General features: G+C 41.8%; 2 protein-coding genes across 4 annotated transcripts in view; one reads left to right on the top strand and one right to left on the bottom strand.

Moving 5' to 3' along the window:
- Positions 1–4,907, bottom strand: part of ZFC3H1 (zinc finger C3H1-type containing) — a 59,177-nt gene extending 54,270 nt beyond the window's left edge. For all 3 annotated transcript variants that reach the window (XM_084638126.1, XM_084638127.1, XM_084638128.1), the window contains exon 1: positions 4,233–4,907. In XM_084638126.1, coding sequence (XP_084494252.1) covers positions 4,233–4,800 — 568 coding nt within the window. In that variant the 5' untranslated portion in view covers positions 4,801–4,907. The remainder of the gene's footprint in view (positions 1–4,232) is intronic.
- A 143-nt stretch (positions 4,908–5,050) lies between these two features.
- On the top strand, positions 5,051–16,008 carry THAP2 (THAP domain containing 2). Its single transcript, XM_084638160.1, has 5 exons — positions 5,051–5,331; positions 6,929–7,124; positions 11,615–12,364; positions 14,572–14,640; positions 15,735–16,008. The coding sequence occupies exons 1-3, from the start codon at positions 5,261–5,263 to the stop codon at positions 11,990–11,992; spliced, it is 645 nt and encodes a 214-aa protein (XP_084494286.1). The 5' UTR covers positions 5,051–5,260; the 3' UTR covers positions 11,993–12,364; positions 14,572–14,640; positions 15,735–16,008.
- The last annotated feature ends 649 nt before the right edge of the window (positions 16,009–16,657 follow it).

Genomic DNA, 16,657 nt, shown 5'->3' with positions numbered 1-16,657 from the left:
AGCACTGGTCCCAGCACAGATCTTTGGGGTACCCCGCTGTTCACCTCTCTCCATGGTGAAAACTGGCCATTTATTCCTACCCTTTGTTTCTTTCCTTTTAACCAATTACTGATCCATGAGAGGACCTTTCCTCTTATCCCATGACTGCTTATTTTGCTTAAGAGCTTTTGCTGTCGGACCTTGCAAAAGGCTTTCTGAAAGTCCAAATACACTACATCCACATGCTTGCCAACATCCTCCAAGAATTCTAATAGATTTGGGGAGGCATGATTTCTCTTTACAAAAGCCGCTTTAATTCTTTCCCCAACATATTGTGTTTATCTATGCACCTGACAATTCTGTTCTTTACTATAGCTTCAACCAAATTTGCCTGGTACTAAAGTTAGGCTTACCAGGCTGTAATTATCAAGATCACCTCTGAAGCCTTTTTTAAAATCAGCATTACATTAGCTATTCTCCAGTCATCTGTGTGTGTGTACAGAGGCTGATTTACATGATAGTTTACATACCAGTTAATACTTGTGCAATTTCAGATTTGAGTTTCTTCTGCGCTCTTGGGTGAATACCATTTGAGTCCTGGTGACTTATTATTCTTTATGAGTTTGTTCGCAAACTTCCTCTACTGATGACTCAATCTGAGACAATTCCTCACATTTGTCATCTAAAAAGAATGGCTCAGGTGTGGGGATCTCCCCACATTCTCTACAGTCAAGACTGATCCAAAGACTTCATTCAGCTTCTCCACAATGGCCTTGTCTTCGAGTGCTCCTTTAGCACCGGATTGGCCAGCAGTCCCAGTGATGGTTTGGCAAGCTTCCTGCTTGAGGTACTTAAAAAAAAAATTGCTGTTAGCTAATGACAAAAACTAGTTGCTCATGTAATTCTTTCTTAGCCTAACCTTATTATACCTTTGCACTTGACTTAACAGAGTTAATACTCCTTTCTAGTTTCCTCACTAGGATCTGACTCCCATCTTTTAAAGGATACGTTTTTTACTCTAATCACCTCTTTTACTCTGCTGTTTAGCTATGGGGGCATTTTTTTTTTTTTTTGGATTCTCTTACAATTAGTTTGAGCCTCTATTATAGTCTTTTTAAATAGTCTCCATGCAGTCTACAGGCATTTCACCCTTGAGACTATTCATTTTAAATTTCCGTTTAGCTAGCCTCCTCATTTTTGTGTAGTTCCCCTTTTGAAGTTAAATGCTAGTGTGGTGGGTCTCTTTGGCATTTTTACCCTTAAAAGTATGTTAAATTTAATCACATTACGGTCACGATTACTAAGTGGTTTGGCTATATTCATTCTTAAACCAGATCCTGTGTTCCCCTTAGGACTAAACCAAGACTTGGTTAAAGATGTAAGGAATTAATAAAGAACACTGTGACTGAACATCAGTTACAAAGTTTACCAACTGAACTAAAAGTTAAAGCCCAAGAAAAAAGGGAGCAGTACTGAAAACAAAATTGAAGTACTTATCTGTAACAGGAATTTAGACTCCCACATGTATTACCTTCTAAAGGTTACCTGTAACTCAGATGGGGATTTCTTCCATACCCAAAAATTAATCTCCATACTCAACAAAAGAGTTCAGAATCCAGACTACTGACATCACTGAGGCCCCTGAGACGTTAAGAAATATTTCCTGGTGCTGTTCAAAAAAAAAAAAAAGAAAAAAAAGGGGGGGGGGGTTTGCTGGAGCCATGTATGCACAAAGCCCTGGTTCCATAGGTGGGGAATACCACTTCTCCCTGTCAGAGATGGCACATATCAAAGACTTCTCAAAGGGCTACTTGCCACTGGAAATTCCAAAGGGGGCTCCAAAGCCCATATGGGTATATCTACCCTAAAGCTGGGAGCAAACCTCCCAGACCATGTAGACAGACTCACACTAGCATACTAAAAATAGCTTGTGGACATTGTGGCATGGGCGGAGGCTCAGGTCTGGGTCTGAGCTTAGGTGGCTGGCCCAGGGCTGCAACATCCACACAGCTATTTTTTGCATGCTAATAAGAGCCCCACTAACACATCTGTCCACTTGCAGTGTAGACAATCACATAATTCTCTTAATAGGAAAGTGAAGGCTGCTGCAGAAGGCATGCATCCAGAAGTCCTCACTCCATTAATACCAACAGGAGTACAGGTAGCTGCACTATTTTAGAGAGTTGTAATATCAACTGTGGCATGTGACAAAAGTTGTGGTAAGCACAGAAAATGATTAAGCATTTCATTTTGAAATCTTATGTCTACTTTAGAGTATGAATGATATTTCAAAATCTCAGTTCATTAAGCAGCAGTGACATTAGCTCCTCCTGTGTAATGTTTACCAATAAATTATGTCTAAAACCCAGTAAAGCAGGGCTAGGGTTTTCTCAATTGTTATCTCTTTTAAAAAAATAAAATATCATTAGTTTCTTCATCATAAAGAGTGTAAAAGTAAATTTTATGCTGGCGCTAATAACTTTTGCAAGGCTCATCTAGAACAATCATTACAGTACTACTCACGCAAAACAATAATTATTGGCAGAGTCATTTTCTAGTATTTAGAGCAACACTGAGAACGAAGAGATTTAGGCCATGTCTGCATTACCACTTATGTCAGCAAAACTTATGTTGCTCAGGGGTGTGAAAAAAAACACTCCCCTGAGAGACATAAGTTTCACTGGCATAAGCGGTAGTGTGCACAGCACTATGACGACGGGAGAACTTCTCCTGCCGACATAGCTACTGCCACTCATTGGAGGTAGTTTAATTATGCTGTCGGCACAAAGTGGCTACACAAGAGATCTTACAGTGGCGCAGATGCATCAGGATAGCTGTGCCGCTGTAAGATCTCTAGTGTAGACATAGCCTAAGGTTCTATTTCTAGCTTTACCAGAGACTCACTACATGACCTTGGGCTCAAGTCACATTTTCTCTATTTTCCCATCTTAAGAGAGACATTCTTGGATGAAAAGCACTACACAAATACTGATAAGATTCAAGTAACGTTCTGATGGTAACATATGAAGTTAAACAGTTAACTAAGGCTGCTCTTACAACACTTACTCCCCTCACTCCAAATGTAGTCTTATGTTAAGGCTAACAATCTTCAAATATTAACTGGACTTGAAATAACAGGGATTTCTCTTTCTGATCTTTTAAACAGATCTCAAGCCCCCCCCCCCCCCAAGTCTTGGCTTCACTAAGAAAAATATCCATTGCTGATAACCACTGTGAGTAACTGATACAGCTGAGTGAGTGATGTACATAACTTAATTAAAAGTGTAGACAATGACAAACTGCTTTCAACACTACAGCAAAGGAGAACAGGTTTTAACTAGTTTCTGAAAGCAAACTTGATGCAATTTATCACTATCTACACTTAAGCTACGTTGCACACCAGTTCAGTGCACCCATTCCTGACCCTCCACCAATGCATGGTTTTCCTGCTGTAGACCAGGACAAAGACCTACCCAACTTAAAGTGAGAGAAGTTTCCTCACTGGTTTTGCCACTTCACCTGCCATAGGAAGAACCATTAAGGCACCATCCAGACCGACCAGCCAACTGTTCTAGAGCAAACAGGACTCTGCTACAAATGACCATATCAGACAACATTGGGCTTGATATATGCGTTTTGCATTCATCTCCCCGTGAAAGTAGAATTAAAGCAAAGCATAGCAACAACCAAGATTAGAAGTCACAAGTCTGCACTACAGTTGACAATGCTAAAAGCAGACTGGGAGATGTACTGAATTCATCACTGCCCAAGAGGCAAAATTAGCAACTTCAGAATTTTACTGCTCAGATAATTAGTCTAAGTATTTAGGTTAAGGCTCCCTTCCCTGGGGCTGACCTGCTCCGCAGGTCTCCTGTCAGGCTGGGGAAGACAAGGCCACATGGAACCTAGCCCACTGAGCTTTGCATCAGCCTTCAGGGTTTGCTCCTAACAGAGCCTATCCGGATCAGTGACCCAGCTTCACACCAACCCCTCTTCATGCACCCTGGGGAATGCGACCCTGAGGCACAGCCCCTAGATATGAACTAGAGCGTGCTCAGGGCGTTGTGCTGTTCGAGGTACTTATGAGAGGCCTTTAAGTTTGGCTCGCCACTCAGGCCCTTTCTCCTTCCCCACAGCCGGGTCCCAGTCACCCAGCGCCGTAGGGAAACAAGGGACACAGCCAGGCCCGTCCCGAGCAGTGGGAAGTGGCCCCTTCTCCCCCCCTCCCCCGCCGTTGTCCCGCACAAGGATACACTTCCGAGGGGAGGACTCTCTCCAGTTCTGGCCGCAGCTGAATCCGGGTCCTCCCCCGCCCCCCGGCGGCCTTCCGGGGGGGTTGCTTCCCCGATCTCCCCCACCCCGGCTCCTGCCCCAGCGGCCCCCGCCGCGGTAAGGCCTGCCTCGGAAGCGGAACCGATCCAGCGCGTTGTGGCTGCGTTCCCAGAACGAGAGCCTGGGGCCAGAGTCGGAGTGGGAGCCCGGAGGCATCCGCGACGAAGGCAGTGGCGGCGGGTGAGAGCGGAACGACTCCTTGGGCCGGTAGCCGCCGTGGCTGTGCAGGTGGCCGAGCTCCGGGGGCGGCTGGTGCCGCGAGCGGGGGAAGCGGCGCGAGGAGGAGGAGGAGAGGGAGGCGCCGCCGCGGAGGCTGGGAGGCGGCCTGCGCCTCGAGTAGGGCCTGGTGCTGATGAGGCCGCTGGCGGGCTCGGAGCCGTTATTGTCATCGTCGCTGATCTCGCCGTCCTCCAGCTCCCCCTCCTCCTTCGGGGACAGGCCGCGAGGCTCCAGCGGCGCCGCCTCGGCAGGGGCTGTGGCCGCCGCCATGGGCCCGGTCCAGGCGCTCAGGGGAAGCGGGGAGCGGTTCGCAGCGGCACAAGCGCTTTCGATTCCGGAGTAGCCCAGCCCCAAAAGTTCCCCACCACGTCTGTCTTCAGGATCCCCCCCGCCAGCTTCTATTCTCGCGAGAATTCCCCTCTCTCATTTCCCCCCCCCCCGGAGGGGAAGGAAGCCATAGTAGATGGCGTCATAGAGAGGGGCTGCGCGCTGTATCATGGGAGTTGTAGTTCTGACTGGCAGACGGGGAGCGTCCGTTATAGAGGAGAGGAGAGAGCCGGGAGCGAGGCGAGCCCGGCCGTCCTGCAATGGGGCGGGGGTGGATAACGGCCTCCAAGGGCAGTGGCGTTTCCCGCCATGTTGGTGAAGGAACGGGACGGAGTCGCTGGGACGCCGCCATCTTAATAAAGGGAAAGAGCGAGCCTCCCCAGCGCGCCGCCTGTTAGGGGACATGCCGACCAGCTGCGCGGCGGCGGGGTGCGCCGCCGTTTACAACAAGAGCGTCAACGTCAGCTTCCACCGGTACCGCCCGGGCGGGGGGAGTGTTAGGCCGGGCTCTCCGGGCGGCTCTCCGCCCCCGTGGCTGGGGAAGCCGGGTTTGTGTTCTTGCCTCCGGCTCTCTAACCAGCGGTCCTTCCCGTTAGAGCGGGCTGTAACGCGGCGCCGCCGCTGCTGCGCGCTGGCCCCGCGCGGGGCGGCCCCCCGGGCTACGCGGGCTGTGTGCTTCGGTTGATGAACTCCCCATACCAGTCGCCCGTGTAGACACGGGTCAGCCCCTTCCGGGCCGTCGGTGTGGTGCAGGTGTAGTTTAGCCTGCGCTTTGCGGAGTTCTGAGCCCGTCAGATGATCCCTTCAAAGAAGTGAAGCTCTCAAAAGCTTGACCAGGTTTTCTTTTTCCTGCTGCTTTTTCGCACTGAAATTCAGATCTGCCCCATAACAAGAATGAAAGTTGAGCATATGAGAAAGGAAGAAAGTATTAGTCAGTCCTGTCTAAAGCTGCTATTTGTTTCTTTTGACATCTTCTAAAGTCGAATTAACAGCTGGGAGAAAGAATGTCTTTGTTAAAGAACCAAAAACCTCACCTCTTCAGATAAGGGCTGAACTCTAGTATGCGCCTCTGAGACTCCCAAGCAGCCCTTTAGCCACACTAGGGAAGGTCAGATATTATTCCTGGTATTTTTGTGCTAAAATACATATTTAAACGTTTGACAATTAAACCTTTTAGACTTTATTTATACATTTGAAGCAAAAAAAGGGGGGGCACAAACCCCATTTTAAAAACTCCTTTATCAGTCATATTTAAATCTTAGTTCAGTCACTTGTGTCTTTTGGACTTAGTATTTGGAAGCTAACTTCTATGCACAGACCCGTCAAGTCACACTAAGACTTGTGGAAAACGTTGTTTTGTATTCCTTGTAAAGATGAATTGCAATGGGTTTCTTTAAATTAAGTTTAGTGGTTTGTTCACTTTATTATTTTATATTTATATTACACTAGCACTCCGAATTCCCAAAGTTATTTTGGTTTGTGTTTTTTTTCCCCTGAAGGTTTTTTTTTTTTTCACCCTTTATTGTTTATTTGCAATCATAGTAAAAAAAGACTTGATAAATTTCAAGGCCAGAAGGGACTGATGGTGAGGTAATGAGCCATCCCTGAACTAGAGCCTCATTAAGCCATATGCAGTGGTGAGTCATTCCTGTGCTCAGCTCAGCCGTTCCACAAGCCAGGAGCTGGTCTGGTGACTCTCAGGGCATATACCAGCCTCACAGGAGACACAGTAGCATGGTCAGCCCAACATAAATTTATGGCTTGGAACACCACTACCTGATAGTGATGACCGACTTTACAGACTTCAGGCTGCTCGAGCCCTGCCCATATTTCACCTTAGCTCCTAGCTGTACTCGTGGCTTGTCCCAACCCTTCTTTTGACTCCGGCTCTGGTTCCTGGCCCAGCTGTTGCTGCACCAACTTACTTCCACTGTACCAACTGGGCTGCACCCTCTACATCTTGTTTCTGACTTCTTGTATAACACAGGCCATAGAACTGCCCCAAAATAATTCTTGTATAAATAATACTAGTGATATATTATCTCATTATTTCTATTGTCTTTTCTCTTAGATTTCCCTTGGATCCCAAGAGAAGAAAGGAATGGATACGTCTTGTAAAACGCAATAATTTTGTGCCAGGCAAACACACTTTTCTTTGCTCAAAGCATTTTGAATCCTCCTGTTTTGACCTAACTGGACAAACTAGACGACTTAGAATGGATGCTGTTCCTACAATTTTTGATTTCCCTGCTCATCTAAAACTCAGGGTAGGTTATTGGAATGTATGTCACTCTCTGAAGTCTTCTGCATTTTTTCAGTTACAAAAAAAACTTCACACACATGACCATCCCATACAAAATTTTACATAAATTTAAAGAAAATAAACTCAAACAAAAAGTTAATTCAACAGTTTGCCTTATTTTACAGTCATAACACTGTAGCATGTCATCCACACCAATCAGCTATTTTTTAAATGGAAAAATGTGATTATAAAATCACTAGTGTTGGTAGGGAAATAGGAGTATGAATAGTATCTGAAATTACTTTTTTAATCTTTTATTTTTTTAATGGAGATTATGTCCCTTTTATAAACACAGACAACTGTAAATGCATCGCTGCCTAAAACTCATCCCAGAGATGCCCTCATTTTTGTCATTTAACATTGCTATGTGGTACAACATGTTCCCAAATTACTAGAATAGAAATATTTAAACTTTTGAAGAAATGTGGTTCCAGAGAAGTTTCTTCCATTGGCAATTCAGCATGTTCGCTAGTATGCCCCAGTTCTTTTCTTTTCTTCCTTCCTTCGGCATCACTTGCTTTACTATTGTTACCAGGCAAGCAGTTTTGTAACTCTCACTTGCAACTTATACTAGCACAGACCATGGTGGATGGATTTAAATCATCTATACTAATCATGATTTAAATCAGCAAGCAGGAAACCTTGATTTAAATAAGCAATTTTATTCTGTTTTGTATTTGTGCTTTTTAAGTACTTTTCTAAAGGAAGGCGTATTCTCATTGGTTGGGGACGATTAGAACGTTGATTTGCAACTAAATATAGCCTTTATATTAAATTTGGTGGTGCTTTTTTTTGCTAACTAGATGGATACACTATACATATATGCATTGTTTAAGATAGTTTAACCTACATTTATTTGGATTCTGAAGTTTTACTTATGTTAGAAAATTGTGAATGATGCATTTCTTATTTACTAGACGATGAATATTTTTACTTGTAATTTGTCAAGTTGTATTTGGATGGAAATTCAAATCTAATTAAATGTGCAAAAACAGCATTATAAGGGCTCCTTTATTATTAAATAAAACTACCTTAAAAGTGCTGGATACATAAGACAAAAAGTGTATCAAGAAGTTTATGAAAATATTTTGTATTTAAAATTGACTTATTAATCAACTGAAGTGTAATATGTAGATTGTTTCTGGTCACTGTGTCTAGCGGATCTCTTTCTCTCCCAGTCAGAGGTGCTGACTTATTTTTCTCAGTGGGTGCTCCACTCCTGCCCCTGCTCCGCCTTTCCCTGAGGCCCTGCCCTTGCTCTGCCACTTCCTGCCCCCGACACCCTCCTCCCGCGCCGAACAGGTGCTGAGCACTTCCTTTTTTTTTTTTTTTTTTTTTTTTTCTGTGGGTGTTTGAGCCCTGGAGTGCCTATGGCAGGGGTGGGCAAACTTTTTGGCGTGAGGGCCACACTGGGGTGTGAAACTGTGTGGAGGGCCAGGTAGGGAAGGCTGTGCCCCAGACAGCCTGGCTCCCACCCCCTTTCACTTCCCACCCCCCTCAGAATCCCCCACCCATCTAACCCCTCCTTGTCCCCTGACCTCCCCCCTCCCAGGACCCCTGCCCCTAATTGTCCCCTGGGACTCCACCTCCTATCTAACCCCCACAGTCCCCGTCCCCTGACTGCCCACCCCAGAACCTCTGCCCTGCCAACCTCCCCCTGTTCCCTGTCCCCCAACTGCCCCATCCCGGGACCCCCTGCCCCTAACCGCGCCCCCCCCCGGGACCCCATCTCCTCTCCAACTGCTCCCTGACTGCCCCCCAGGATCCCCTACCCCTTATCCAACCCCCCAGCCCCCTTACCATGCCGCTCAGAGTAGCATGTCTGGGAGCCGTGCCGGAGCCCGACACGCTGCCACAGTGCCCTTCATGAGTGCACAGCCCCGCCGCCCAGAGTGCTGCCCCCTGCTCAGAGTGCTGAGGGGGTACAGCAGGGGAGGGGCCAGGGGCTAGCCTCTTGGGCCAGGGGCTCAGGGGCCGAGAAGGACAGTCCCGCGGGCCGTAGTTTGCCCACCTCTGGCCTATGGAGTCAGCACCTATGCTCCTAGTATTTATTTATAGACTGGAAAACAAGCTTTCCTGCTTTTTTCAACTCCCAGTCAGTGTCTCAACTTTGAGTGCACAAGAAATTGAACTGAACTAGTTTAATAAACTGAATTGAAGAAAATATTCTCTCTGCACCTGTAAAAGAGGCTACTTCTATAAGAAGTTGTTTTAACACTTCAACAACCAGTGGTTCCAGGTGCTTAGCCAGTGACTTCCACCATTTAAGTGGTGTGACTTTATTTAAAACTTCAGCAGCAAACATGGATTGCTAAATATAATTTTTTTGTTTAAATTATTTTAATAGATTAAAGTACATGTAGGGCTTTAAAATAGGTTGTCAATTTCAAATGAATTTTAAATAAATAAACCCTGTGTTTAATTTAAAACATTAATTAATTTGTTTTATCCACCTTGGCACTGACATTCTACAACTATTTCTTCTTGCCCATGGTGCTTGAAAGCCATGAACATCTGCTGTTTCTTAGTAGTTTAAAGATGGCACTAGATGCTGTGGTCATGGCTGAGGGAATGTAGAAGCAGAGGCTGAAATGACAATAAGTGATTGGGATTACAGTTGATCTGCACTCAGTATCTGAGCTGTTTGCACTAATGAAAACAGATGATGAGATGGTCTGTTCAAATTACTTATCGCTGTGTTATTCAGCAAAGAAACAGTTTATTCATCAGTAATTGGGTTTTAGAATGAGCTGCTACTCTGCAAATTAACTAACACTAGCATCAGTTTTGAAAACAAAATGTGATCTCATGCATTCGATGACAGAAAGGTGATGAAGTACAGGAGCAATTGAAAAGTTTTTTATTGTATTATACAGTATTTTATTTTGGTGGTGGTATTTTTTTTCCCTCTGAGAGAAACTGATTGAGAAATTCAAACATAAAAAGGGGAAATTAACATGAACATCTCTAATCTCTGTTTCATAATAGCTATTACAGTTCAATTTTATGACTTAAATTTGAAGCTGCACAGTAAGAGAGCTCCTCTGAGCTAGCTGCATTTGGCTGTGTGCCTTTGAAAGAGAACTGGTTGCTGCTGAAGCATATAAAAGTAAAGGACGTTTTTCTGTTTTGCAAGATCCCTCTTGTTTTTGACACTGAAGAAATTCTCAATGAAGTGCAAATGGAATGGTTTAAACTACAAGAAAGCACAGGTCTTAAGGTACTGAAGCCAGGAGCTGTTCTGTGTTCTGCTCCCTGGATGTTGCCTACAAATTCAAATTCATGCAAAGAACACCATTTCAGCAGCACGTGTTCGTGGAAATATTTTTCATATTAAGGGATGACAACAAATCTGCATACATCTGCAGCCAACAGCTACTATGCAGAAAAGTCTCTTTAAACTGTCCCAAAAATCTGCTTTATTTTACTAATGAGCAAAGATCACAAAATTGGTTTAAAAAAATCAGTGTTGATTAATAAAATTAACATATAATAGGAGGAATTCTAATGGAGGCCTGTTCACACTTCTAAAAATATGTGAAGTGTGAAAAATATTGCTTCTCATAGTCCTGGCAATATTTTTTTCTATCAAGGTTTAGGCATTCCTGATACAGTAATTATTACAGCTGATCTTCAGGTTCATGAGCAAAATGCCTTAGCATGGATGAAATTGGACACCTGGCTCAAAATTAATAAGAATACTGTGTGTTTTAAATGTACCTAGTTACTGCAGACTTAGTATGGTTCTGTTCTGAAAAATGAAATTGTAAGAAATGGCACCTGTTTGTCAATTACTGTGAATAAAAATAGGGACCATTGTGCAGTTACAATTGGCTTGTTTTGTTCTCTTGTTTGTTTATAAATCCTAGTCATAGCTGCTTGACATCATCAGATAAAACTTAAAATCTAGTCAAATGAGGCTTACTTTATTTTTCAGAAATCAAAACTTTATTGTATGATTTATTTATGCATTACTAGTTACTCTTGCTTACTGTTTTTTCACAGTCTAAATTTATTTAAAGGTTTAATTGTAATCAGTTGTTTGTTCACACAGAAAAAAGCTACTATAAACTATTTTGGAACTGAGAAAATTGTATAACTTTTATATTCTTTTTTCTTAATTTTTCCATTCTGTCCATTTCCAAAAGAACTATTCTTCCTATTCTCATCTTGCACATTGTGGATCTATGTAAATGATCGGGATCTGTCTTTCCCTAATATCATGCTTTATTAGATTAGAAGGACTAGGGAGTGGGATACCTTCTAACATTTATGGGGGGTTTATTACAAATGCAATAATACATATTTACACAAAATGTACAGGCTCCTTGTATTTGAATTTCTAGAAATGTAGTAATTACAGGTTAAATTAATTTGAAGTTTGGCATTTTATAAACTTGCATAATGCCATGATAAATTTAGGTTTTATTTCCTTTCCTGTCATTTTATTTACAGACACCTATGTCAAGAAATCTTCTGAAGAAGAAAGATGCTTATATCCCAGAAGGGGTATCTAACTTCAAAACAAACATTAGCTGTAGACAAGTACTACTTGAACACAGTTATGCTTTCAGAAGCCCCATGGAAGCCAAGAAAAGGATAATTAAGTTAGAAAAGGAGATAGCAAGCTTGAGAAGAAGAATGAAGAACTGCATTCAGAAAGAACGTAGAGCCACACAAAGATGGATAGAAATGACTTGCCTCATCAAAAACTTGGAAACAAATAATATTTTGCCAGGAGTTACGTTGGACCACATTTTACCAAGTGCCTTAAGAAACCTTCCCTTGGAAGATTTCAAAAATATTTTACAGGAACAGCAAGACCATCTATAACAGCTTTGCCGATTTTAAACCTAGACTTCAAAATTTAAATTTATACTGAACATAATGCCAAAAAATTTATCCAGCCTAATTAATGTGTTTTTCTAGGACATTCTTGTGGTGGTGAGGGACAACTTTGGTTCTTATGCCTGCTTAATTAATTGCAAATACCCGTCTATTACTAATGAAAACTTCACAAGTCTTTTGATTGTGATTGAAAACTTACTATCAGTTAATAAGAGTGCCTTATGCAAGAACTGTGAATTAACTGTCTTTTCATTTTTTGAATAATTGAGGATTGTGTTTTGGTTGATTGGTCTAATTTGTAGAACATCTGAGTAATTGAAATGGACCAGTTTTTGATGGAACACATGCTCTATTCAGGTAAGTTTTACTTTAAGAATAATAATCACCACTTTATATTACTAACAATCAAACATAGAAATGTTTTACTAGTGAACACTGGCCCACAGTCCCTCATACCCCTGAGATTCACAGTTAAGTACCTCCAGCACCATCACTCGAGACCACAGAGGCCTCTGTGTGTGTCCAGGGTCCATAGTAAGTCATGGGGTAGAGGCCGGACATGCTGGGGAGAAGTGGCCTAGTAAGCCCAGAAAGGAGCAGCATTTACTTTGTTCTGGTTCATTGGAGGTTCCCGAAGAAGATGAGACTTTTCCACTGAGTTCTGTCTTTTCCCAGGAGCTGCCATTGCAGCTGCCCAGGGTGATGTCGGAGACCACAGCCATTGTAGTGTTACAGGACCTTAGCTTGGGTATCCTGTGGATACCTGTGGTCTGCCATTTTGGCAGCAGGACAGTGTAGAGAGCAATTTCCATGAGGGGTTGTTACAGAAATTTGCTATATATGCACATATACATATATATATGTGCTGCACATATGCACATATACAAAAAGGTTAAGTTGTATGGAAACACAATTAAGCTAGCAATACAAACTGCAAGAGAGGCCACTTGTGAACTGACAGCAAATGCCAAAGTGATGTTGAAAGTATGGAAGTTGCATTTTTGACAAAGTGCTGAAGCAAGCATTTTAGACATGCCAGATGAACGGTGTCTTGGAAGGCAGAATGGATGTCAGCACTGAACCACCATTAGCAGAAGAATCAGAAAGAGCAGTGAAAAAGTTGAAAAATGGGAAAGCTTCAACGATAGACAGTGTAATAGCTGAGACACTAAAAATCAGCGCAACAAGTGCTATCAAAGCATTAAGAAAATATACAAGAAGGTATGGGAGCAGGAGGAGCTACTGGATGACTGGGTAAAGACAATAGTATGTACCAATCCTGAAGAAAGGTGATGCTGTCAATCTGAATAATTATAGAGGTTATTGTCAGTATCCTGGAAAATGAACATAATTATCAACAGATTAAGACTGGCTTTTGAGGAAGTGAGACTTCAGGACAGGTTGAAGTTGCATTGATCAGATATTTATGCTCCAACAGTTTATTTGGGCATGGGAGACTGGAAGGATGAGAAGGGGGATTAAAGATAGTTGCTGTTTTCATCAATTTCACGAAGGCATTTCAGTTACTTTCCATAATGCTTTTCTCCAAAACATTAAAATCATATGGCTTCTTGATAAGATAATTGCAATTATAAAAGTTATGTACAAGGACTCCTGTAGTGTGACCTAAGAGTTGGTGGAAAGCTAAACTAAGCTGGTTGGGCAAATAGTAGCACATATTGATCTGGTTATTAATCTGGATAAAACTAAGTCCCTGACCACAACCTCCAGCTCCAGCTACCTCACTATTAACCTTTCCAGATGGGACATCAAGCAAGTGGCATCTGTCAAATATTTGGGCAGCCCCCTAGACTGTGCTGGAGGATGCTTGAAATATGTGGACATTTGTGTATCAGCAGTTGCTGCCATATTCTGGGCCCTTCCGCAGCCTCTGTGGGAAGGCTATGACATCAGGCTTGTGAGGAAGCTATGGATCTAAATAGCCACAGTTAAAGCAACTCTCTTATACAGAAATGAATTGTGGGTGCTGAGGAAGCCTTAAGAACACCAGATTATGAGAACTGAAAAATGTCAGTCTTTGTCAGCTGCTCTATATGAAGTGGCAGGACAAGACCCAAAATGAGGATATTTGAAGCCAAACCCATCAGTCCCCTCCAGCAGCACTGGTTTGGTTTCAGTGGCTTTCTTGGTATGGAGGTATTATTAGAATGGAAGAATAATGAATTTCAAAGTGCATGTACCAAGGAATTCCATTACATGGCCGGTGAGCACATGGGTATCAAAAACTTTGATGGTGCAACAAGATTACCAGTGATGGATATCAACTGAATATATAACTAGACCTCCTTAAGCATCTTGCCCAGAGATTGATCCAGTGGTGCTTGATTTGCAAGGAGGCCATGTCCCTTTGAAATTTGTCATGAAAACTAAATGTATAGCTTGTTATATTGGGATATTCACCATTTTCTCCTAAAGTGATTTTTTTAATCATTCATAAGTTATCTTTAGATGAGAGTACATGTAAATAAGTAATAAAGCTTCAAAAGAAATATTTCCTTTAAAAATGTACTTAATAATGAATTCTTGTACTTTTTTTCTTTTAGGTATTGTCCATCTCGGAGATGTTTCATACAAGTATATACTACAGGCATTTTGCTGTACTTTTTATTAAGGTAAGTGCTTTTCAAGTAAAAGATATAAAAAATAGTACTTCAGAAGTGGCTAAGCAGTATACCCTACCTGTACTCTTCAGCTTTTTTCAAATTTTAAGCTAGTTCAATATATAAATAAATTTATATCTTGCCTTTTATGAAGGAGGAACATGTTAGCTGGGGGGAAGGAGGTGTGTTTGGTTTTCTCCCCGCTTTCCTTTTTTCACCAATTAGAAGATGGCAGCTGTCACATGAAGAAAAGGGAACTTAGTTATTCTCTTCAAAATATCCTATGCTAATGGTGCTTACCCTTTTTTTCTTTTTTGGCACATAACTGCTTATACTGCTCAGAAGCAAAGTTTTGTTTTTAATCCTACTTGGTGAGTATCTCTCATTCTTTCCTTTGAACACTGAGTCACAAAAATAGTTGATTTTAAAAAGCCTGCCTCAACCTACTTCTTGAGGTAGGTTGATACTCTTTAAAATAGTGGTACAAACTTATTAAAATCACAACTTCAAATGCTGATTACGTAAATCATGGCAAATTTAGTATTTTACAGATCTTAATTAGGACTCTCTATCAGTGGTGTGAACAGTGGAATAACATCTCAATCTTGATAATGTTTGGGTGTCAAGTTCCAATAAAGACAAGACTTGTTTGTCAAATTAGATAATTTAATAGTAATAGATCTTCCACACACCAGAAACGGAGACAAATGTGAAGAGAAATAATGTATATGGCAGATTACCGTTAGATACATCTTAACTGGTGGTAATACCAAGGGCCCCAGTCATGGGCCAGGATCATGTTGTGCTAGGTATTTGTATAAACACGCACACAGACTGTTCACACCCCAATGAGTCTAAATCTAACTATAAGACAAGAGGCCAAAGGTGGATACAGACAGATAAAGGAGCTCAAGGAAACAGCAACTTAATATTGGTCGGCATGATAGGCTGTGGTCCTAACATGCCAGATGCTTAACTGTAAAGTTCTTTTGCAGTATTCCCTGGAGGTCAATCTCTTTGCATGAGCTTTTGAAGAAGGGACACAATACAATACACTTTTGTTCATATTTCCTTTTTAATATTTAGCCCTTTACCTTTTATTATAGGTCTGTACCTTCTCCTTTTCCAGTCACTTCTACCAAAGAAGGTTTTGGTCTTCACCTCAATTTATTTATGGGTTCTGGAGCAGGTTATGTCATAACAAAAGCAATACTTGTTAGTCCGTTTTCCAAAAATGTCATGTAGACTTATAAACCAAATGTTTATTTTGTATTAGTTTTTGAACAGAGTATAGGTTTTATTTGAAATCCATCTTACTGCGTAATTAATCATTAAACACCATGCTATGTAACAGGTAACCTTAAGTCTTGTATGATCATTTTGACAAAGTGCTTATGTTTTTTATAACTATTGTGCTAGTTTCAAATAAAAATGTCACTTTTCAACTGAAAATTTGTATGAAATTTTCTTCTGAGAAATGTAGTTACTGCTTGTCTTACACATCCTCATGTTTGCTATATGAATATTTTTATGTGCTAAGCTGAATTGTATAAAATTCCAGCATTGATTGTATCAACTGAAGGAAAATTGTACATCTGTGCAACTGGCTACATTTGAAGTTGTCATAATATAAAGGAAAGGGTAAACACCTTTAAAATCCCTCCTGGCCAGAGGAAAAATCCTTTTACCTATAAAGGGTTAAGAAGCCAGGATAACCTCGCTGGCACCTGACCAAAATGACCAATGAGGAGACAAGATACTTTAAAAAGCTGGGGGGAGGGAGAAAACAAATCTGTCTGTCTGATGCTTTTGCCGGGGACAATACAGGAATGGAGTCTTAAAACTTAGTAAGTAATCTAGCTAGATATGCGTTAGATTATGACTTCTTTAAATGGCTGAGAAAATAAGCTGTGCTGAATAGAATGGATATTCCAGTCTGTGTGTCTTTTTGTAATTTAAGGTTTTGCCTAGAGGGATTATCTATGTTTTGAATCTGATTATCCTGTAAGGTATTTACCATCCTGATTTT

The sequence above is a fragment of the Lepidochelys olivacea genome, assembly GCF_965140295.1.
Source record: "Lepidochelys olivacea isolate rLepOli2 genome assembly, chromosome: 1".
Taxonomy (NCBI): Eukaryota; Metazoa; Chordata; order Testudines; family Cheloniidae; genus Lepidochelys; species Lepidochelys olivacea.
Note: the sequence above shows the minus strand (reverse complement) of the source record. Positions and strands in the feature narration are given on the sequence as shown.

Coding starts and splice junctions, on each gene's coding strand:
- THAP2 (XM_084638160.1), top strand. CDS start 5,261: ATGCCGACCAGCTGCGCGGCGGCGGGGTGCGCCGCCGTTTACAACAAG. Junction 5,332..6,928: donor GTCAACGTCAGCTTCCACCG/GTACCGCCCGGG, acceptor CTTTTCTCTTAG/ATTTCCCTTGGATCCCAAGA. Junction 7,125..11,614: donor CTGCTCATCTAAAACTCAGG/GTAGGTTATTGG, acceptor TTTTATTTACAG/ACACCTATGTCAAGAAATCT.